At 37.9% G+C, this 17168-nt stretch overlaps 2 protein-coding genes across 3 annotated transcripts in view; one reads left to right on the plus strand and one right to left on the minus strand.

The window, feature by feature from the left end:
- Positions 1–15904, plus strand: part of tyms (thymidylate synthetase) — a 37351-nt gene extending 21447 nt beyond the window's left edge. Inside the window, exons 6-7 of the mRNA XM_069921721.1 lie at positions 881–952; positions 6149–15904. Of these exons, the coding sequence (XP_069777822.1) occupies positions 881–952; positions 6149–6286 (210 nt within the window). The 3' untranslated portion in view covers positions 6287–15904. The remainder of the gene's footprint in view (positions 1–880; positions 953–6148) is intronic.
- yes1 (YES proto-oncogene 1, Src family tyrosine kinase) overlaps positions 7958–17168 on the minus strand; it is a 64993-nt gene continuing 55782 nt past the window's right edge. For both annotated transcript variants that reach the window (XM_069921714.1, XM_069921715.1), the window contains exons 9-12: positions 14738–14814; positions 13860–14013; positions 10825–10956; positions 7958–9454 (exon numbers count right to left, since the gene is read on the minus strand). In XM_069921714.1, the coding sequence (XP_069777815.1) occupies positions 9246–9454; positions 10825–10956; positions 13860–14013; positions 14738–14814 (572 nt within the window). In that variant the 3' untranslated portion in view covers positions 7958–9245. The remainder of the gene's footprint in view (positions 9455–10824; positions 10957–13859; positions 14014–14737; positions 14815–17168) is intronic.

Raw genomic sequence — 17168 nt, forward strand, 5'->3', positions numbered from 1 at the left:
GAATATTTATTATTTGATCTTTTCTGTGTTGTGTATTTTGTACACCTGAGAAGTTGCAGCAAGTAAGATATTCATTGCATCTGTACATTTTACTTGTATATATCACTGAACTTCATTCAAATAATGTTAAATTTTATTAGAGGTCTGATTAGAGGAGTAAAGAGGTTTTATTGCAACAGTATAGGGATTTGCTGGATCCTTACCTTCAGGGTTGCATATGGTTTTAGCCTGAAAATAGTGTAATTGGCATGGAAACAGTGCAGCAAAGGTTACTATACTGGCTTCAGAAAGGAGTGACTGGGGTGATGTACTATATTATTCAGAGTTTGAGAGAAGTTTTCAAAACTTGCAGCATTTTTACACAGCTTGGCAGGTTTGATGTAGAAAAGATGCTTTCCAAAATAGATGGAGTATAGCACCTGAAACATGGCTAAATGAAAAGGGGAAAGCCACTTAGAATTGAAAGAGAAATTTCTTCACTCTGATTTTGGTGAGCCATTTGGAATTCTCTGCTCTGAGTGGCTGTGTTCAATTTGAGCAGATCAGCAGATTTGGCATTGAGCATTTGGCATTGAGGGTCACAGGTGGTTTTGAGCAAGTTGATCAGGCTTGATTTTGACAAATTGTGCAGGAGACTTGAAGGGACAGATGTTGAACTGCTACTGTTGTTTATTTTTGTTTCTTTCTTGCCTTCCATGCTCACTTTCTGACAACTGTTGAAGAAAGGGTGAAGTTTTAGAAGAGAAGAAAAGCAAAAGGATTTTGTCAATCTGATCTGAATTTTCCTTTGGGTTTGACAAATACACTATTTTTTGACTATATAACCTGCAGTGACAAATGCTGGATATTCTCTTGATAAGCATTTTTGTTATCTTTTCAGCCTGGTGATTTTATACATACATTAGGTGATGCTCATGTTTACAAGAATCACATTGAGGCATTAAAGATTCAGGTAAATATTGAGTTTTAAATCGCATGTTGAAATCCTACATTTGTCAATTGTTGCAAAGCATTAAAATGATAAAGATGTATGTAGAGATGAGGAAATGTTTTATCTATAACCCCCAAAGGTACAAGTACAAAATGCAATAGAAAGTAACTTAAGTTTGCTTCCATTTTAAACTTCAATCTAAAAAGCAAAACTGTTATTAGAGTCTGATCCAACAGTTGGGAAACAGCCCCATCTTAATGTTAAATGAAGTGTCCTCTTGCTTTAGTCCCACTTGTCCCCACTAAGTTTATACCTTTCCAATCCTCTTTTATCCAAAGTTTCTTCAAGGAAGCTAAATTATATGCCTCTTCAGCTTTGTCTGGCAGATTGCTCTATATCCTCACTACTCTTGAGTAAAAAAAATTTTGCACACTCCTTCTAAACCCTACCCTCTTCATCTGTAGTTATACTTACCTTAATTATCCCACTCTTAGAAACAGACTGTCATTATTCACTTTATCAGTGAACCAAGCCATGAAAGACCCCAACAATGAAGACGCTGTTTACATCCGGTACCGCACGGATGGCAGTCTCTTCAATCTGAGGCGCCTGCAAGCTCACACCAAGACACAAGAGAAACTTGTCCGTGAACTACTCTTTGCAGACGATGCCGCTTTAGTTGCCCATTCAGAGCCAGCTCTTCAGCGCTTGACGTCCTGCTTTGCGGAAACTGCCAAAATGTTTGGCCTGGAAGTCAGCCTGAAGAAAACTGAGGTCCTCCATCAGCCAGCTCCCCACCATGACTACCAGCCCCCCCACATCTCCATCGGGCACACAAAACTCAAAACGGTCAACCAGTTTACCTATCTCGGCTGCACCATTTCATCAGATGCAAGGATCGACAATGAGATAGACAACAGACTCGCCAAGGCAAATAGCGCCTTTGGAAGACTACACAAAAGAGTCTGGAAAAACAACCAACTGAAAAACCTCACAAAGATAAGCGTATACAGAGCCGTTGTCATACCCACACTCCTGTTCGGCTCCGAATCATGGGTCCTCTACCGGCACCACCTACGGCTCCTAGAACGCTTCCACCAGCGTTGTCTCCGCTCCATCCTCAACATTTATTGGAGCGCTTTCATCCCTATCGTCGAAGTACTCGAGATGGCAGAGGTCGACAGCATCGAGTCCACGCTGCTGAAGATCCAGCTGCGCTGGGTGGGTCACGTCTCCAGAATGGAGGACCATCGCCTTCCCAAGATCGTGTTATATGGCGAGCTCTCCACTGGCCACCGTGACAGAGGTGCACCAAAGAAAAGGTACAAGGACTGCCTAAAGAAATCTCTTGGTGCCTGCCACATTGACCACCGCCAGTGGGCTGATATCGCCTCAAACCGTGCATCTTGGCGCCTCACAGTTTGGCGGGCAGCAACCTCCTTTGAAGAAGACCGCAGAGCCCACCTCACTGACAAAAGACAAAGGATGAAAAACCCAACACCCAACCCCAACCAACCAATTTTCCCCTGCAGCTGCTGCAACCGTGTCTGCCTGTCCCGCATCGGACTTGTCAGCCACAAACGAGCCTGCAGCTGACGTGGACTTTTACCCCCTCCATAAATCTTCGTCCGCGAAGCCAAGCCAAAGAAAGAAGAAAAGAAAGTGCCTCTTAGTATTTTATAGAACTCATTAAGATCACCTCTCAACCTCCAACACTAAGATAAGTGTCTCACAATAACTTGATTTCCCTAATCCTGGTATTAACTTTGTTCACCTCTTATGTATGCTTCCAGTGTAGTAATCTCCTTCCGATAGCAAGTTGACCAAAACTGCACAGTGTTCTAAGTGTAGGCTCACCAATGTCCAATACAACTTCACAAGACAAAGAAACCAAAACAGGCCACTAGGCCCATTGAGTCTGTTTCGTAAATCTACACTAGACTACTCTACACTAGTTCCAGTTTCCGGCCTTTTCCTGATATCCCTTAATGCCCTCACTAATGAGACACTTGTCTATTTCTTGTTTAAATATTCCCAGAGTACTAGCTTCCACTGCTGTATGTGGCAGATCCACAACACTCTGGCTAAAGAAGTTCTTCCTAATCACTTTTATATGGATAACCTCTAATTTTCAGACTATGACCTCTTGTCCTCGATTCACCTACCAAGGGAAACATCTTACATGCATCCACCCTATCTAAACCTTTTAAAATAGGAAATGGCTCTATGAGATCTCCTTTCATTCTCCTATACTCCAATGAATACAACCCAAGAACTGACAAATGCTCCTCGTATGTTAGCCCTTGCATTCCGGGAATCATCCTAGTAAACCTCTGCTCCCTCTCCAACAACATCACATCCTTCATAAGATAGGGGGCCCAAAACTGCACACAGTACTCCAAATGAGGTCTCACCAGTGCCCAATAGAGCCTCATCAACACCTCTACTTTTGTACACTATTCCTCTTGAAATGAATGCCAACTTATCATTCTCTTTCTTCACTACCAATTTCACCTAGTCATTAACTTTTAGGTTTCCCTGCACAAGGACACCAAGGTCCCTTTGCATATCTAAGGTCTGAATTTTCCCCCCCATCCAAATAGTATTCTGCCTGTTTATTTCCACTGCCAAAATGTACAACTGTTAATTTCTCTTAAATCTCATCTGTCATAATTTTGCCCAGTCTCCTAACTTGTCTATATCTTTCTGCAACTTTACAGATTCTACTGCACTTCCTATTCCGCCACCTATCTTGGTGTCATCCGCAAATTTGGCCACAAAACCATTTATACCACAATCCAAATCATTAATATAAATTGTAAACAGCAGCGGCCCCAATACCGAATCCTGCGGAACACCACTAGTTACAGGCAGCCATCCAGAATGGGAACCTTTAATTTCAACCCTTTGCTTCCTGCCTATCGGCCACGTTTCTATCCAGTTGAATAACTTCCCTGTAATTCCATGGTCCCTCATCTTATTTAGCAGCCTAATATGTTGGACCTTATCGAAAACCTTTTGAAAATCTAAATAGATAACATCCACAGTCTCTTTGGTCTATCCTACTTGAGATTTCTTCAAAACACTCTAATAGGTCGGTCAGGCAGGATCTAGCCTTTAAAAAACCATGCTAAGTTGGACCTATCCTGTCATGCATCTCTAGGTATTTCATAACCTCATCTGTGAGGATTGACTCTAATATCTTCCCAACCACCGATGGCAGACTAATCAGCCTATAGTTTCCTTTTTTCTGTCTCCCACTTTTCTTAAACAGCGGAACCACATTTGTGACCTTCCAATCCTCTGGAATCTCTCCAGAGTCTTATCGATTTCTGGAAGATCATTGCCAATGGATCTACAATCTCCAAAGCCACCTCATCCTGGGAGATTTATCAATCTTTAATCCATTTAGTTTGCCTAGCACAATTTCCCTAGTAACCCTAACTGAATCTAACTCTACTCCCTGAAGCCTGACTGTCTGGCTCATTACTAATGTCTTCCACTGTGAAGACGGCTGCAAAATATTGATTAAGTTCATCTGCCATCTCTTTATAACCCATTACAATTTTCCCAGCATAATTTTCTATTGGTCCTATGTCAACAAGTGTCTCTCTTTTATTTCTTACATATTTGAAAAAACTCTTAGTATCATTTTTAATATTGTTAGCTAATCTCCTTTCATAGCTCATCTTTTCTTTCTGAATGACTTTCTTTGACTCTTTCTGTAAGTGTCAAAAGGAATCCCAGACCTCTGATTTCCCACTAATTTTAGCTTTGCTCTCACCTTTGCTTTTATCTTAGCCTTCACCTCTTTTGTTAGCCACAATGGTACCATTTTTCCTTGGACAAATTTATTTTTGCTTGGAATATATCTACCCTGCATGTCTTTTATTACTTGCAAAAATATCTTCCAGTCCTGCTCTGATCCTCCATTTAGTTTGCTTTCCCAGTTTACTTAAGCCAGTTTATTTCTCATACCACCGTAATTTCTTTTATTCCACTGAAAAATTGATACATCCAATAAATTTTTTTCTTTTTCAAATTTTAAATTCAATTCCACCATGTTATGATCGCTGCTTCCTTTAACTACCCAACGACCTTGGGTTCATTGCACATGACCCAATCCAGAACTGCAGATCCCCTGGTGGGCTTCACAAGCTGTTCAAAAAAGCTATTTCTTTTACATGATGTATTCAATGTTCCTACTGACAAATCATAAATGGTCTCTTCACTACTGTCTTCCTGTACTACCATTTTTAAAGGTCTGTGTACTTGTACCTCCAGGTCCCTCTGTCCCATTACACTCTTCTTGGGCCCTGCTGTCAGTTGAGTTAAGTCCCGCCTTGGTTCAATTAACCCAAATGCAGCACCCTGCACTCTATCTGCCATTCCTTAGCCCATTTCCCTATCTTGTTGCAAACTTGGGTAACCTTCATTATCCAGAGTAGCATATATTTTTGACTTCAGCAAACTTGCCTTGCTGCATGTGTCCTCATCCAAATCTTTTGTGTGTACTACAGAAAGTAGAGGTTGTAGGATTGTACCCTAAGCCACTCCATGGGTGAGTCCTCCAGTTTGGAAAAACTGCCCCCTACAACCACCAAGTCTATTTTATCCAAATGCCCTCTTATCCTCTGTGCCCTTAACTTCGATCTGCTTGTCAAATGCTTCATGAAAATCCCTATTAATATCAACTGCCTTGCCCTCCTCTATCTTCTGAAAACAAATTCTATCGTGGTTATGAGCCACTATTTGATTCCGAGTTCGCATGCACAAATCCATGCTGGCTCTAATTTTCCTCTTTCCTGACAACTGTCCAAGAGTACAGACACAGTGATTGAAGTAAAATCACAACATCCTTCCTAGAGCTGGATATTCAAAACTCTGCACAATACACCGAATGTGGTCTTACCAACATCTTGCATGACATCCAAACTTGTGTATTCAGTGCCCTGCCTAGTGAAGGCTAGAGGGGTAAATGTCATCTTATGGGGAATAGGATAAGATATCCTTTGATATTATTAAACTAATTTTACATGCAACAAACATTTGGAACCTTGGGCTTATAAGTTTCTCCCCCAAAAGTTTTAATATAAACATTGTCTACAATGGACTTGATTGCTTTCTTTTACTCAGTGTTGAGGGCTTGAGTACATAGTTTAATAATTTTGAGGTGCTTGTAAAACTCTAATAAATTTGCTTTATTTTGCCACACAGCTCTTGCGCGAACCTAGGCCATTTCCAAAATTGAAGATTTTGCACAAGGTGGAAAATATTGATGATTTCTGTGCAGAAGACTTCAAGTTGGAGGATTACAATCCACATGCAGCTATCAAGATGGAGATGTCTTTATAATACTAAGAATGGTGTAGGAGTGGAGAAGAAATGATCCTGAAATGCTCCTTAATGTTATAATGAAGATTTTTTTTCTTGTCGGTACTGTATAGAGAGGAGAGCTTTGTTGAAAGATGGCATTTCCTCCCCCACCAATTTATTCTTAATTCCCATTGCATTTCTCATGTTAACCTGATTTAATGATTTTTTTTTGTGTTGCTCTCTGGTATTTCGCCTGCTAACTTTGTTATTTTTGACCCCTTGCATTGGGAATAATTTCTTGACCTTTCATTATAAATACTCCCATCACATATTAGTTCAGACTTCTCTGCTCTTCTGTAGTTTTTTTCATCTACAAGCCAGACCCTGTCATTTCTGCAAATGTTTAAAAGTGAATGACTATAATTTGCATCCTCTTAAGATATTAATTCTTTCAAAAGATGAGTAGAAATGGATGTAATAGCTTGGGGAGTGTTTTAGGAAAATCATTCCTTGTACATTTTGATTTTCTTAACTATGAAACTTTCCATAACATTTTCAAAGATATATGCAGCTGTATCCCTTTAGAATTGAAATCCATTTGCCATTTAATCAGTTAGAAGTCTTAACTGCTTCCAAATGTTTTCAGATTTGGAAGTTGTCTCTAGATCTGGTCAGAATATTCCCACTACCTTTTCTGGGAGAATTTCAGTTTGCCCTCGATAGCTACTGGTGCATATTGGTCATTTGGTGCTTTACAAACAGTGATGTGGTATGGAATACATTGCTTGGGACTTGGGATGTAAGCTTGCATATTCTCTGATTTAATTAAAAAAAAAATCTCGCAGGAACCACGTTTTCAAATTGCTTCGTACAAGATCATGGGAAGTGGCTGCAGAGCAAGTTGGAGCCTGCTACAGTCGCTTAGTTTGGTTCAGGCTTCTCTCCTTATCTCAGTACAAGACTTTTTGTGGTCTTGTTAGGGGAATAGAAACAAAACTTGCCACCAAGAGGGAAGGAAAGGAATAGCTTTTACGTGGCTAGCCAGTATTTCTGGAATCCACCATCTTTTAGTGTGCTTTGAGAGTTTGGTCATGGCTCAAATTAGTTCCAGCCATCCTCCTGAAAAAAGGAAACCTGCAAGAAACAATTTGCTGACTATGGCTTCCTTCAAAACAACTGGACCAAATGGACAAGGTAAGAAGCTAATACCCAGTCTACACCAACATGCTATCCTGTAAAATGTTTGGTTTTGTTTTCATTAAAATGTGAAATTTGGCCAACAAGAGAACTTGGGTAAAATCAGCACTGATATATCTGCAAAGATAAATTTAAAAAAAAATTGAGTACATTTGGTTTTCCTAAATCTAAAAATGTGGATTTGCTCAAGGTTATGTATAGAAAAGAAGCCTTTCTACTTTACAGCAGTGGTTACAGAATACATATTCTTTTCCCCTTGTCCTTGGATGGCAGTCTTTCAAAACCCAGAATTATACATACCTATATGGAAAACTATGGATATGCTAGTTTCAGAGAAACCCTTTAATGTGTGGCAATACCACAATATATTTTGGTAAAATTAATGGAATTGTCTTAAAGATGGAAAACATTGATTTTTGCAAGTACGTATTACTTAAAACAAAACAGGAAAGTATGCATTACAATATTTTGCTTGAAAAGGAAAAAATCTATTTATTTAAAAAAAACACTTGCTAAAGCAGTAACAAAGTGTTTATTTACTGTACAAATGTTGATACAGGAATGATTCAGTCCATTGATGAAAATAATCACCAGAAAGATCTGGAAATGCGTACAGAAAACACTCAGGTTTGGTTATTTTCGAAAAGGTTATGGACAAAAATCAGATTTCATGATTTCATAGATTTAAAACTATCACAAAATATTTTGAAGAAAAAATATACAAATGATGGCACTGATTATGTAAGACAAGCTCTGTAGAAATTTTCCCACAGATAGCAAGTTCTGTAAACATTTGGAAGTTAGAATAATCTGGAAATGCTTGAGAATTGAGCTTCAGTGCTGTTAAGGTCATGACTAAATTGCAGCATTACTCCTACAGTATATAATAAACCTAGTGAGTACTATGCTTCCAGTACTTTGTTTTTATTGATCCTTAAAAATGTGTTTCTGTTCACATGATAGGAATTTCTATCTTGGTCACCATTACATTTATGCAGTAAGACTGCATCATTTGTTACTTGATACTTATTAATTCACAAGTTATGGTTACTTGCTTAAGATTTTAAATTTTTTTTAGTAGAAATAGGCTACATCATTAAATACCGAGCCCTTTACAGTCACTAATAGAAATTTGTTCTGAAATCAACTTTTCCCAAAAATAAAAAAAACACCCCCTACCATTTTCCAAAAAGCTAATCTTACATGATTTCAAGTTTAAAAGATTATAGTTTAAGTTCATACACAGTTACAAAATGTGCTCATTATTTTCCTGTATTTCTGAAATTAAACTCAACTATGTATAAAATTTCAAATCTCATGCTGCATTTCCAGTTATATCAGTAGAAGTATTGAACACAGTGCAATACTCATGCTTGCAGTCATCTGATTACTGAGGTCTGCCAAACTATATTAACACTTCACTCACTTGATATTTAAGACCTGGGCAATTTTAATCCCAAAAGGTCAATCAGACTGCAGTATCAATAACCTAAAAAGGTTAAAACAAACGCCCCTTCAAAAATAGTGGATTTTAATCTTTAGATGAGTGTTTTACAATTGCATTTCTTCACATTTAAAAACATGGATTCTGTTGTTCCTACACCATATTTAACATAAAAATAATTAGTGTTCATAAAAATTTCCTTAGTATTTGAAAGTGAAATGGCAAGTGATGATACATGTTCAAGAAAGAAAAGTAGTTCTGTGCAACTGCAAAGTCAAATTCCAAGTGGGCTATTAGTGTTGAGAAGCAAGACACCTTCAATCTTGGCAGACCAATGCTTACTGCAGTTGATTTGGCTTATAAATTATCTCCAGGTTGATACTGGGGCTCTGTAGCAGTAAAATAGTCTTCTAGGAAGGATTGTATGTATTCAAAAGTTGGTCTTTCATCAGGATCTTTCTTCCAACACTGTTTCATGAGCTCATGCAGAGACTCTGGACATCCATGAGGGCAAGGCATTCTGTAGCCCCTTTCCACTTGCTCCAAAACTTCCCTGTTTACCATACCTGGAAACAAGATTAGAGTAATAATTGACAGGCTTATTAATTAAATGAATAGCATTTAGCCTCCATTACTCAGATTTGAAAAAGGCAAGTGATTTTAAGTGCCCAAATGCTCAAGACAAATTTTTACATTAAATTACTGAACAAACAAAATTCAGACATGCACAGCTTTGTTTTCAGAAATCCATTTTGAATATACAGATTTAAATTCTGTAAACTGTTTTTGATCAGATGTGTTTTTGCATCACAAATTTCTCAATGATGATTTCAACCAGTGTGACCAAATTATTTTTCCTTCACATTTCCAGTCTGTACTTTGGTGCCATGATAGAAAACACTGATTTTTAGTTAATCGTCTTGATTAGTTTATGTAACCCATTCGATGGCCATTTGCACAACATTGAACACAAAGGACTCAGTTCCTAGTTAGTGAAACTATAGCATCATCATGGCACAGCCTCTTCCGTTTTCCTTGTCAACCTGCAAATTATGTTAGTGGAAGTGCCTATCAATTCCCTTTGTGAACTTTCTCCACCACCCTTACAGGTAGTTAAGCAAATGATTTAGATACAGAATTTAGCACGATAACGAGGCCAATTTACACCCAGTTAACATACATTCTCAGTACATTTCAAGGGGGTGGAAGGAAACTAGAGTCCCCGGGGAGAACATACAAACTCCTTATAGACACCATGGCATTTGAACCTCAATCCTGATCACTGGCACTGTAAAGATGTTGCGCTAACCGGTACACCAAGCCTGCTGCTCCAACCACTTTCAGCATAACACATTACCCCACAGCAATTTAAACCCACACCTAATCCCTTCAACAACTTCCACATCTTTATAAATCTCCTCTCTCAACCTTCTTTAACCAAGGAGAATGCCACCATATTTTCCTGTCTAATTTTGCATCTGAAATTCTTCGACCCTGAAACTATTCTAATAAAAATTTTACTGAAGCCTTTCCTGGAATTGGACAAAGTACTTCTTTGGTTGACTAACGAGTGTTTTAACTTTTTTTTTGACATTCAGTTCATGGAATTTAAAATTGAATTAATCTATTTGACAAGGTGAAGTTGAGGCAGTTGTAACTCCTGACCCCTATTTTCTTAGTAAAAGTGTTTGTAATGGCTTCATTTTGGAAACTACTTTTAATATTCATTTGCTCTCAACTGTGGCTTTCTGGTGGCAGCTTTGGGACTGTATGAATTTGCGAGCTTTTCAGCTCCTTAAAGTGATGAGTCTGGAAAGAAACTGGTTTGGACTCCAGAGTTTTGTGCTACATGCAGTGGTTATATTGGATTCCCTCAAAACCATTGTTTACACAGCATTTTTGTTTGGAAGAGACAGAGATCAGGAATTTTATTTACCTGGATATGGTACTCTTCCCTTAGTAACCAACTCTATCAGCAGGATTCCAAAAGACCACACATCAGATTTGATTGTAAACCGTCCGTATAAAGCAGCCTCTGGAGCCGTCCATTTGATAGGAAATTTAGCTCCTAGAGAATAAAGTTTTTTTTTAACTGGAATAGTATGACCATATTTAAAAAAAAATGTAGTTTCAAAACTAAAGTAAACTAAAGTATAAACAGCAAAGAATGATTGAAAGAAAAGAAGGTGGAAAAAATGAGATAAAGTCAGCATATTTCTGAGTGCTGATGGACTTTATCTTACATGCCTTAAAAGAAAAGTGGCAGTGAGATAGTTGAGGCATGGGTTTTAATTTTACCAAATCCCAGAGATCTAAAGTTTCAAAAAGATTTTAATTTAAAAAGAGAATAAAATAGAAGGCTGAAAATTAGATTAACATAATTAGGAAATTGAGAAGTTGTTACTAAAGTTGTTAAAGCAGGGTATTCAGGAAAAAAAAAACCAAGGTAATTAGACAAAGTCACAGTTTTGCAAATCCTCTTGAATCATGCTCTGTTGAAGGCTCTTCAACCAGACATGCTAACTCCGAAAATTGAAATAAAAACATAAATGATGGAAACAATCAGCAGGTAAGGCAACAGCTGTGAAAAAGATGGATAAAGTTGTGAGGAAGACTTAAGGAAACCACTAAAGGACATTTATATACAGTAAAACCCCTTGTATCTGACACCTATAATAATTGGTTGATGCTGGATAAATGTATTTTCCGGTTGCTTGAAACTTACTCTTACAATGCATAGCTAAAACACCTGCATTAGGATTAAACCGATTAAAAACAAAAGTACTACACTGTACTTGCACCGAACAAACTTCACTTGCATGACTATGTAAACTTTAAAGCATTTTACTTTATTTTCAGTCACATTATTTGAAAACATTTAACTGTCTCTGCAGGTTCCTCCCCCTCCAATGACATTATAAATAATTGACCCCCACTCCTCTAAGTTTATGGATAAAGCCTCTGACTGGGGAACTCTTACTAAGTGGGATTGAGGAGCCACTTTAAGAGAGTCACTTCAACAGTGAGCGGCATCAATCAGCTCTTCATCCTGGGCACTGCTGTTTCACACAATTTTATTCAAACCTCTGCTACAAGCAAAGCACAACCAAGACACTCCGCTAGCTTAATACTTTTCTCCCAGCTTCACCAAAGATTCATGTGTTACTTCAGAGAACATTTACTTTTTACAATTTTAAACTTGCATATTTTTACCTATTATTTTATTCTTATTGTTTAAAATTTATTTTTAAATGTTAAATTTAGACATTCAGCATGGTAACAGGCCACTTCAGCCCAAGAGTCTGTGCTTTCCAAGTTAGCGCCCCGGTACATTTTGAATGGTGGGAGGAAACCATAGACCCCAGAGAAAACCCACGTAGACATATGGGGAACGTACAAACTCCTTACAGACAGTGTGGGACTCGAATCCTGATCGCTGGTGCTGTAAATGCATTGCGCTAACTGCTAGGGCAATTGTGCTGCCCCTTTTGCTATTTGCTTGAGGCTGCTGGTTGCTTGATCTCCAGATACCAGAGGTTTTACGGTAAAGGTTAAAAGATTTGGTAAATCAAGTATCATGTTAGAAAATATGAAATTGTTCATTTTGGTAACAGACATAATAAAATATCTAAATGGTGAGATTTGCAGAGTTCTATAAGCAGAAGGATTCATGTCCAAATACATAAAAGGCTAGTATCCAGAAACATCATGTGATGAGTAAAGTACCAGAATGTTATTATTTATTGGTAGGGAAACTGATGTGAAAGTAGGATGACTATGCTTCAATTACCTAGGGAATTAGTATAACCATATATCCAGCTGCGCTGGGTGGGTCACGTCTCCAGAATGGAGGACCATCGCCTTCCCAAGATCCTGTTATATGGCGAGCTCTCCACTGGCCACCGTGACAGAGGTGCACCAAAGAAAAGGTACAAGGACTGCCTAAAGAAATCTCTTGGTGCCTGCCACATTGACCACCGCCAGTGGGCTGATATCGCCTCAAACCGTGCATCCTGGTGCCTCAGTTTGGCGGGCAGCAACCTCCTTTGAAGAAGACCGCAGAGCCCACCTCACTGACAAAAGGCAAAGGAGGAAAAACCCAACACCCAACCCCAACCAACCAATTTTTCCCTGCAGCCGCTGCAACCGTGTCTGCCTGTCCCGCATCGGACTTGTCAGCCACAAACGAGCCTGCAGCTGACATTTACCCCCTCCATAAATCTTCGTCCGCGAAGCCAAGCCAAAGAAAGATATAGAGTAGTGTATAGTTTTTCTTCTTACAAAAGGATGAAAATATTTTTGAAAAAGTTCACTGAAGGTTTACGAGGTTGTCTTACGAAGAAAGGTTGAACAGGTTAGGTTTGTATCTGTTAGATATAAACTAACACTTTACTTCATGAAAAAATTTAATGCTAGGGCCTAATGTAAGGAGTGACATATTTAAGACAGATTAGGGATTTTTTTTCTTTCAGAGTGTTGTGAATCTTAGAACATTTTCAAGTCTGAAACATATAGTGATTAGTAAGGGATTGCTTAAGGTGGTATGTGGGTGTAAAGAAAAAGTTTGAAAACCACTGTTTTCAATTGTACCTAATTGACTCATTATGTGCACAGTTTCATAACTCCAAATAAAATGGACCAATGACAATTTTTCTCAAGCAAAATATTTCAGTAACAATTGGGTCTAGAGCAGTGATTCTCAACCTTCCCTTTCCACTCACATATCACCTTAAGCAACCCCTTCCTAATCTCAGAGCACCGATGGCATAGGGATTACTTAGTGATATGTGAATGGAAACAAGGTTGAGTATAACTGAAAGATGCTTGGTAAGCAAGGGGAAAATGGCCACTACATTAGATAGGAATGCAAAGTACGAATTAAAATCAGATCATTATGTTTGCTTCGGTTAAGTGGGACATTTCTATTTCTAATTTATATGCATGCAGGTTCTTACATAGAATAACCTTTACCTTGTCTTGCTGTGTATTCATTGTCTTCAATCAACCGTGCCAAGCCAAAGTCTGCTATTTTACATACAAGATTGTCACCCACAAGGATATTTGCTGCTCTCAGATCTCTGTGGATGTAGTTCATTCGTTCAATATACGCCATGCCATCAGCAATCTTATTAAACATAAAAGTTCAACACATTTAAACATGTCATTTTATATCAACTAAGTGGTTTTACTTTTAAAAATCAATGCACCAGTAAAATTTATAAAGGTGTGACTGAATGTTTGCGACTTGTACATTTTAAGGGAGTGAAGCATCTTTCTACTATTTGAGATACCATAGGCATAAAAATTAACACAATTGACAAACAACGGCATCTCATGAAAGTACGGATGCTGATGGTAGAATCATGGTTTTTGATATTGTGAGCAGAGCTTCAGTGGACATCAGAATTACAATAACTAAAACTGCAGAGATTGCATCTGCAGAGCGAAAGTAGCAGACATTATTGAAACTGTATAAAGCATCAAAATTAACATCTTATTTTAACAAGGTCAATTTAAAACCCAAGAATTCTAACTTACTTAATTAAATTTCTTTTAGCAGATGACTTGCCCAAGTCCAATGCATTTGCTTTCCTATTTTATTTTAAAACGTGTCCTGTTTAATGGCAACCATACTGGATGAAGATTTATAATTCAGTTAAAACCATAGAACACTAGAGCACAGAAACAGAGGTCCTTAGGTTAATTTAGTTTATGCCAAACTATTCTGCCTAGTTGCAGGAGGGGAGCAAAAAAAAATTACATCTGACAGAACTATTGTACCCTCCAACTTTTCCATGAAATCTCATTCTATACCTGACTTCATAATTAAAGTTTTTTTTTAAACTTACCTGAGCAGCCATATCAACAAGTTGAGGAAGTTTCAGAGATTTCCCTTCACCTTCCTTTACAAAATCCAATAAACTTCCTGTAGCAGGAAACACAATTAATTTTATTTATACCAATTTCTTACTTTTTAATAACTGGAGCAGGAATAAATATTTCATCTCTAGCTCTAATCTCTTGAATACCTACCAAGAACCCCTCTATCTTCATTTAGAGTAGATTATAAACTCCAAGGCTGTCAATTTGGTTTAATAACACTCCTGTGAAATGCCTTAAGAGATTTTGTTATATAAAATTTGTTATAAAATTTAAAAACTCAGTATTTATAGCTTAACAAACACTTTTTCGCAAGGGGCATTGGATGAAAAAAACAGGACAGATAGTCAGCTGACCATCAAGGCTTTGCAGAAATCGTACAAAACTAGACATTTTATTTGCTACATTCCACATTCTTGTGTGTATTGAAAACGTGGCCTCATTGCCTGTCTGGAATGTGTCCTCCCCATCTGAAACTTGTTTGGAAATCACATCACCTGTCAATCAAGGTTGGACTCCAGCTTTTATGTTAGCAGTTGGTGGTGGCGGGGGGTGAGATTTAGGTAATTAGTTGAGACTGTATAATTTTAAAATGTATGTAATGATGTTCTATGAGACTTGGGAAAAAAAATAAAAAAAAAGGTTGGACTCTGACCACCCATTAGTGCACACCTTGCCTTTGGCTAATTTAAATCACCTCAGGTCGTTATTGGCTAGAAACAGAGATTAGCACTGTTTTTAACACCAACACACTGCACATTCTTCCTCTCTGCCTCATGATCCAAGACCTGGACATCGCTCCATGCCAGGTTGCTGCTGTGGACGTTGCTGGAAATGTCGTGGGTAAGGTGTGCACTACACTGAAGCTGAGCTGTAGTAAAGTAATGTGATAGGGATAGATCAATACTTACAGAGAGCCACAACCCCATTGGTCAGGGAACCAGGTGTGTGTGTGTGTATAAGAGTCCCTGTTTGTAGTGAGTGAACGGATCGAGTACAAGTTTACTGTTGTCGGAGTCCAACTTAAGTCCAAGGTGAATATCTATATTGTCACTTAAGTGAAATAGTGATCAAGTACCATTTAACATTCTCCTGTTTGTTTCCTGTGTGTTAATTAAAGTTGCATGTGATTCTAATATTTGTGTCCAGACTCATCTCTCTTTAACATAAGTCATTTTCCGAATGCTCTTTTGAAAATAAAGGGTGTAGCCTCATTGTGGAAGAAAACTGAAGACAGAAAACTTGACCTCTTGGAAAGACAAGACTTGTATTATCCTATTCACAGGAGATTCAACATAAATGACTTAAATAAGTAATACCACTTCTCATTTGTGCCCAAAAGGTAGTAACTCAAGATTTGTGAGTTTAAGGAGATCTGAAAATATAATGTTTAAAAAGCGCTTTATTTCAGAACTGAAAATTGGAGACCTTCAAGCCAAAATGATATTGAAGTTTTAAAATGAACTTTCAGAGCTTAGGACTTTTACACATAGTGGGGTTAAATTTAGTGTTAAGTTTAGAGATAAGTAAGAAATGTTATGTTATTAATAGTAAAAACTTAATTATATTTTATTATTAATTTACATTGGTGAATTTTTGCCATTGCTGTTCCTTTGTTAGTGTTCACAAAGTCCCTTAATTCCCTAACAAAATTGAGAGGGTTGTTAGTTTGTAATATACCTCCCTGGACAGGTAGGGTCAATTTACACCCCCACTTAACGGTTCGGAAGCATTCACACTGTCAGGTGAACTGATAAATTGGTGGTTAATTACTAGGTTCAAGAGCCAGTGTGAAAGGGGCTATAATGAAATGTACAACACACCAGTGCATGTGTCCAAATACAAATATCACACCAATATTTCTGGAATGATTAAATCAGCAAAATCGACAAGATTTGCTATACAATTTGAAAAGTAAATGCTCACAATTTCTATTTCATGGTGTTTTGCCATTTCCGCTACTTTGATACATTATTAATTTAGACCAGTGGTTTTCAACCTTTTTCTTTCTACTCACATACCACCTTAAGTAATCCCTATGTCATAGGTGCTCTGTGATTAGTAAGGGATTACTTAAAGTCATATATGAGTAGAAAAAAGATTGAGAACCACTACTTCAGACCCAATTGTTACTGCTTGAGAAAAACTGTCATTGGCCCATTTCCTTTGGAGTTATGAAACCGTGCAAATAATGAGTCAATTTAGTACATCTAAAACAGTGGTTTTCCAACTTTTGCTTTCCACTCACATACCACTAAGTAATCCCATACTAATCACAGAGCACCTATGGCATAGGGATTACTTAAGGTGATGTGTGAGTGGAAAGCAAAAGTTGGAAAACCACTGATTTAGACAACTCTCCAAGATTTGACCCAAGTATTTTTATTTAGATTTTGCCCT

The sequence above is a fragment of the Narcine bancroftii genome, chromosome 2, assembly GCF_036971445.1.
Source record: "Narcine bancroftii isolate sNarBan1 chromosome 2, sNarBan1.hap1, whole genome shotgun sequence".
NCBI lineage: Eukaryota > Metazoa > Chordata > Chondrichthyes > Torpediniformes > Narcinidae > Narcine > Narcine bancroftii.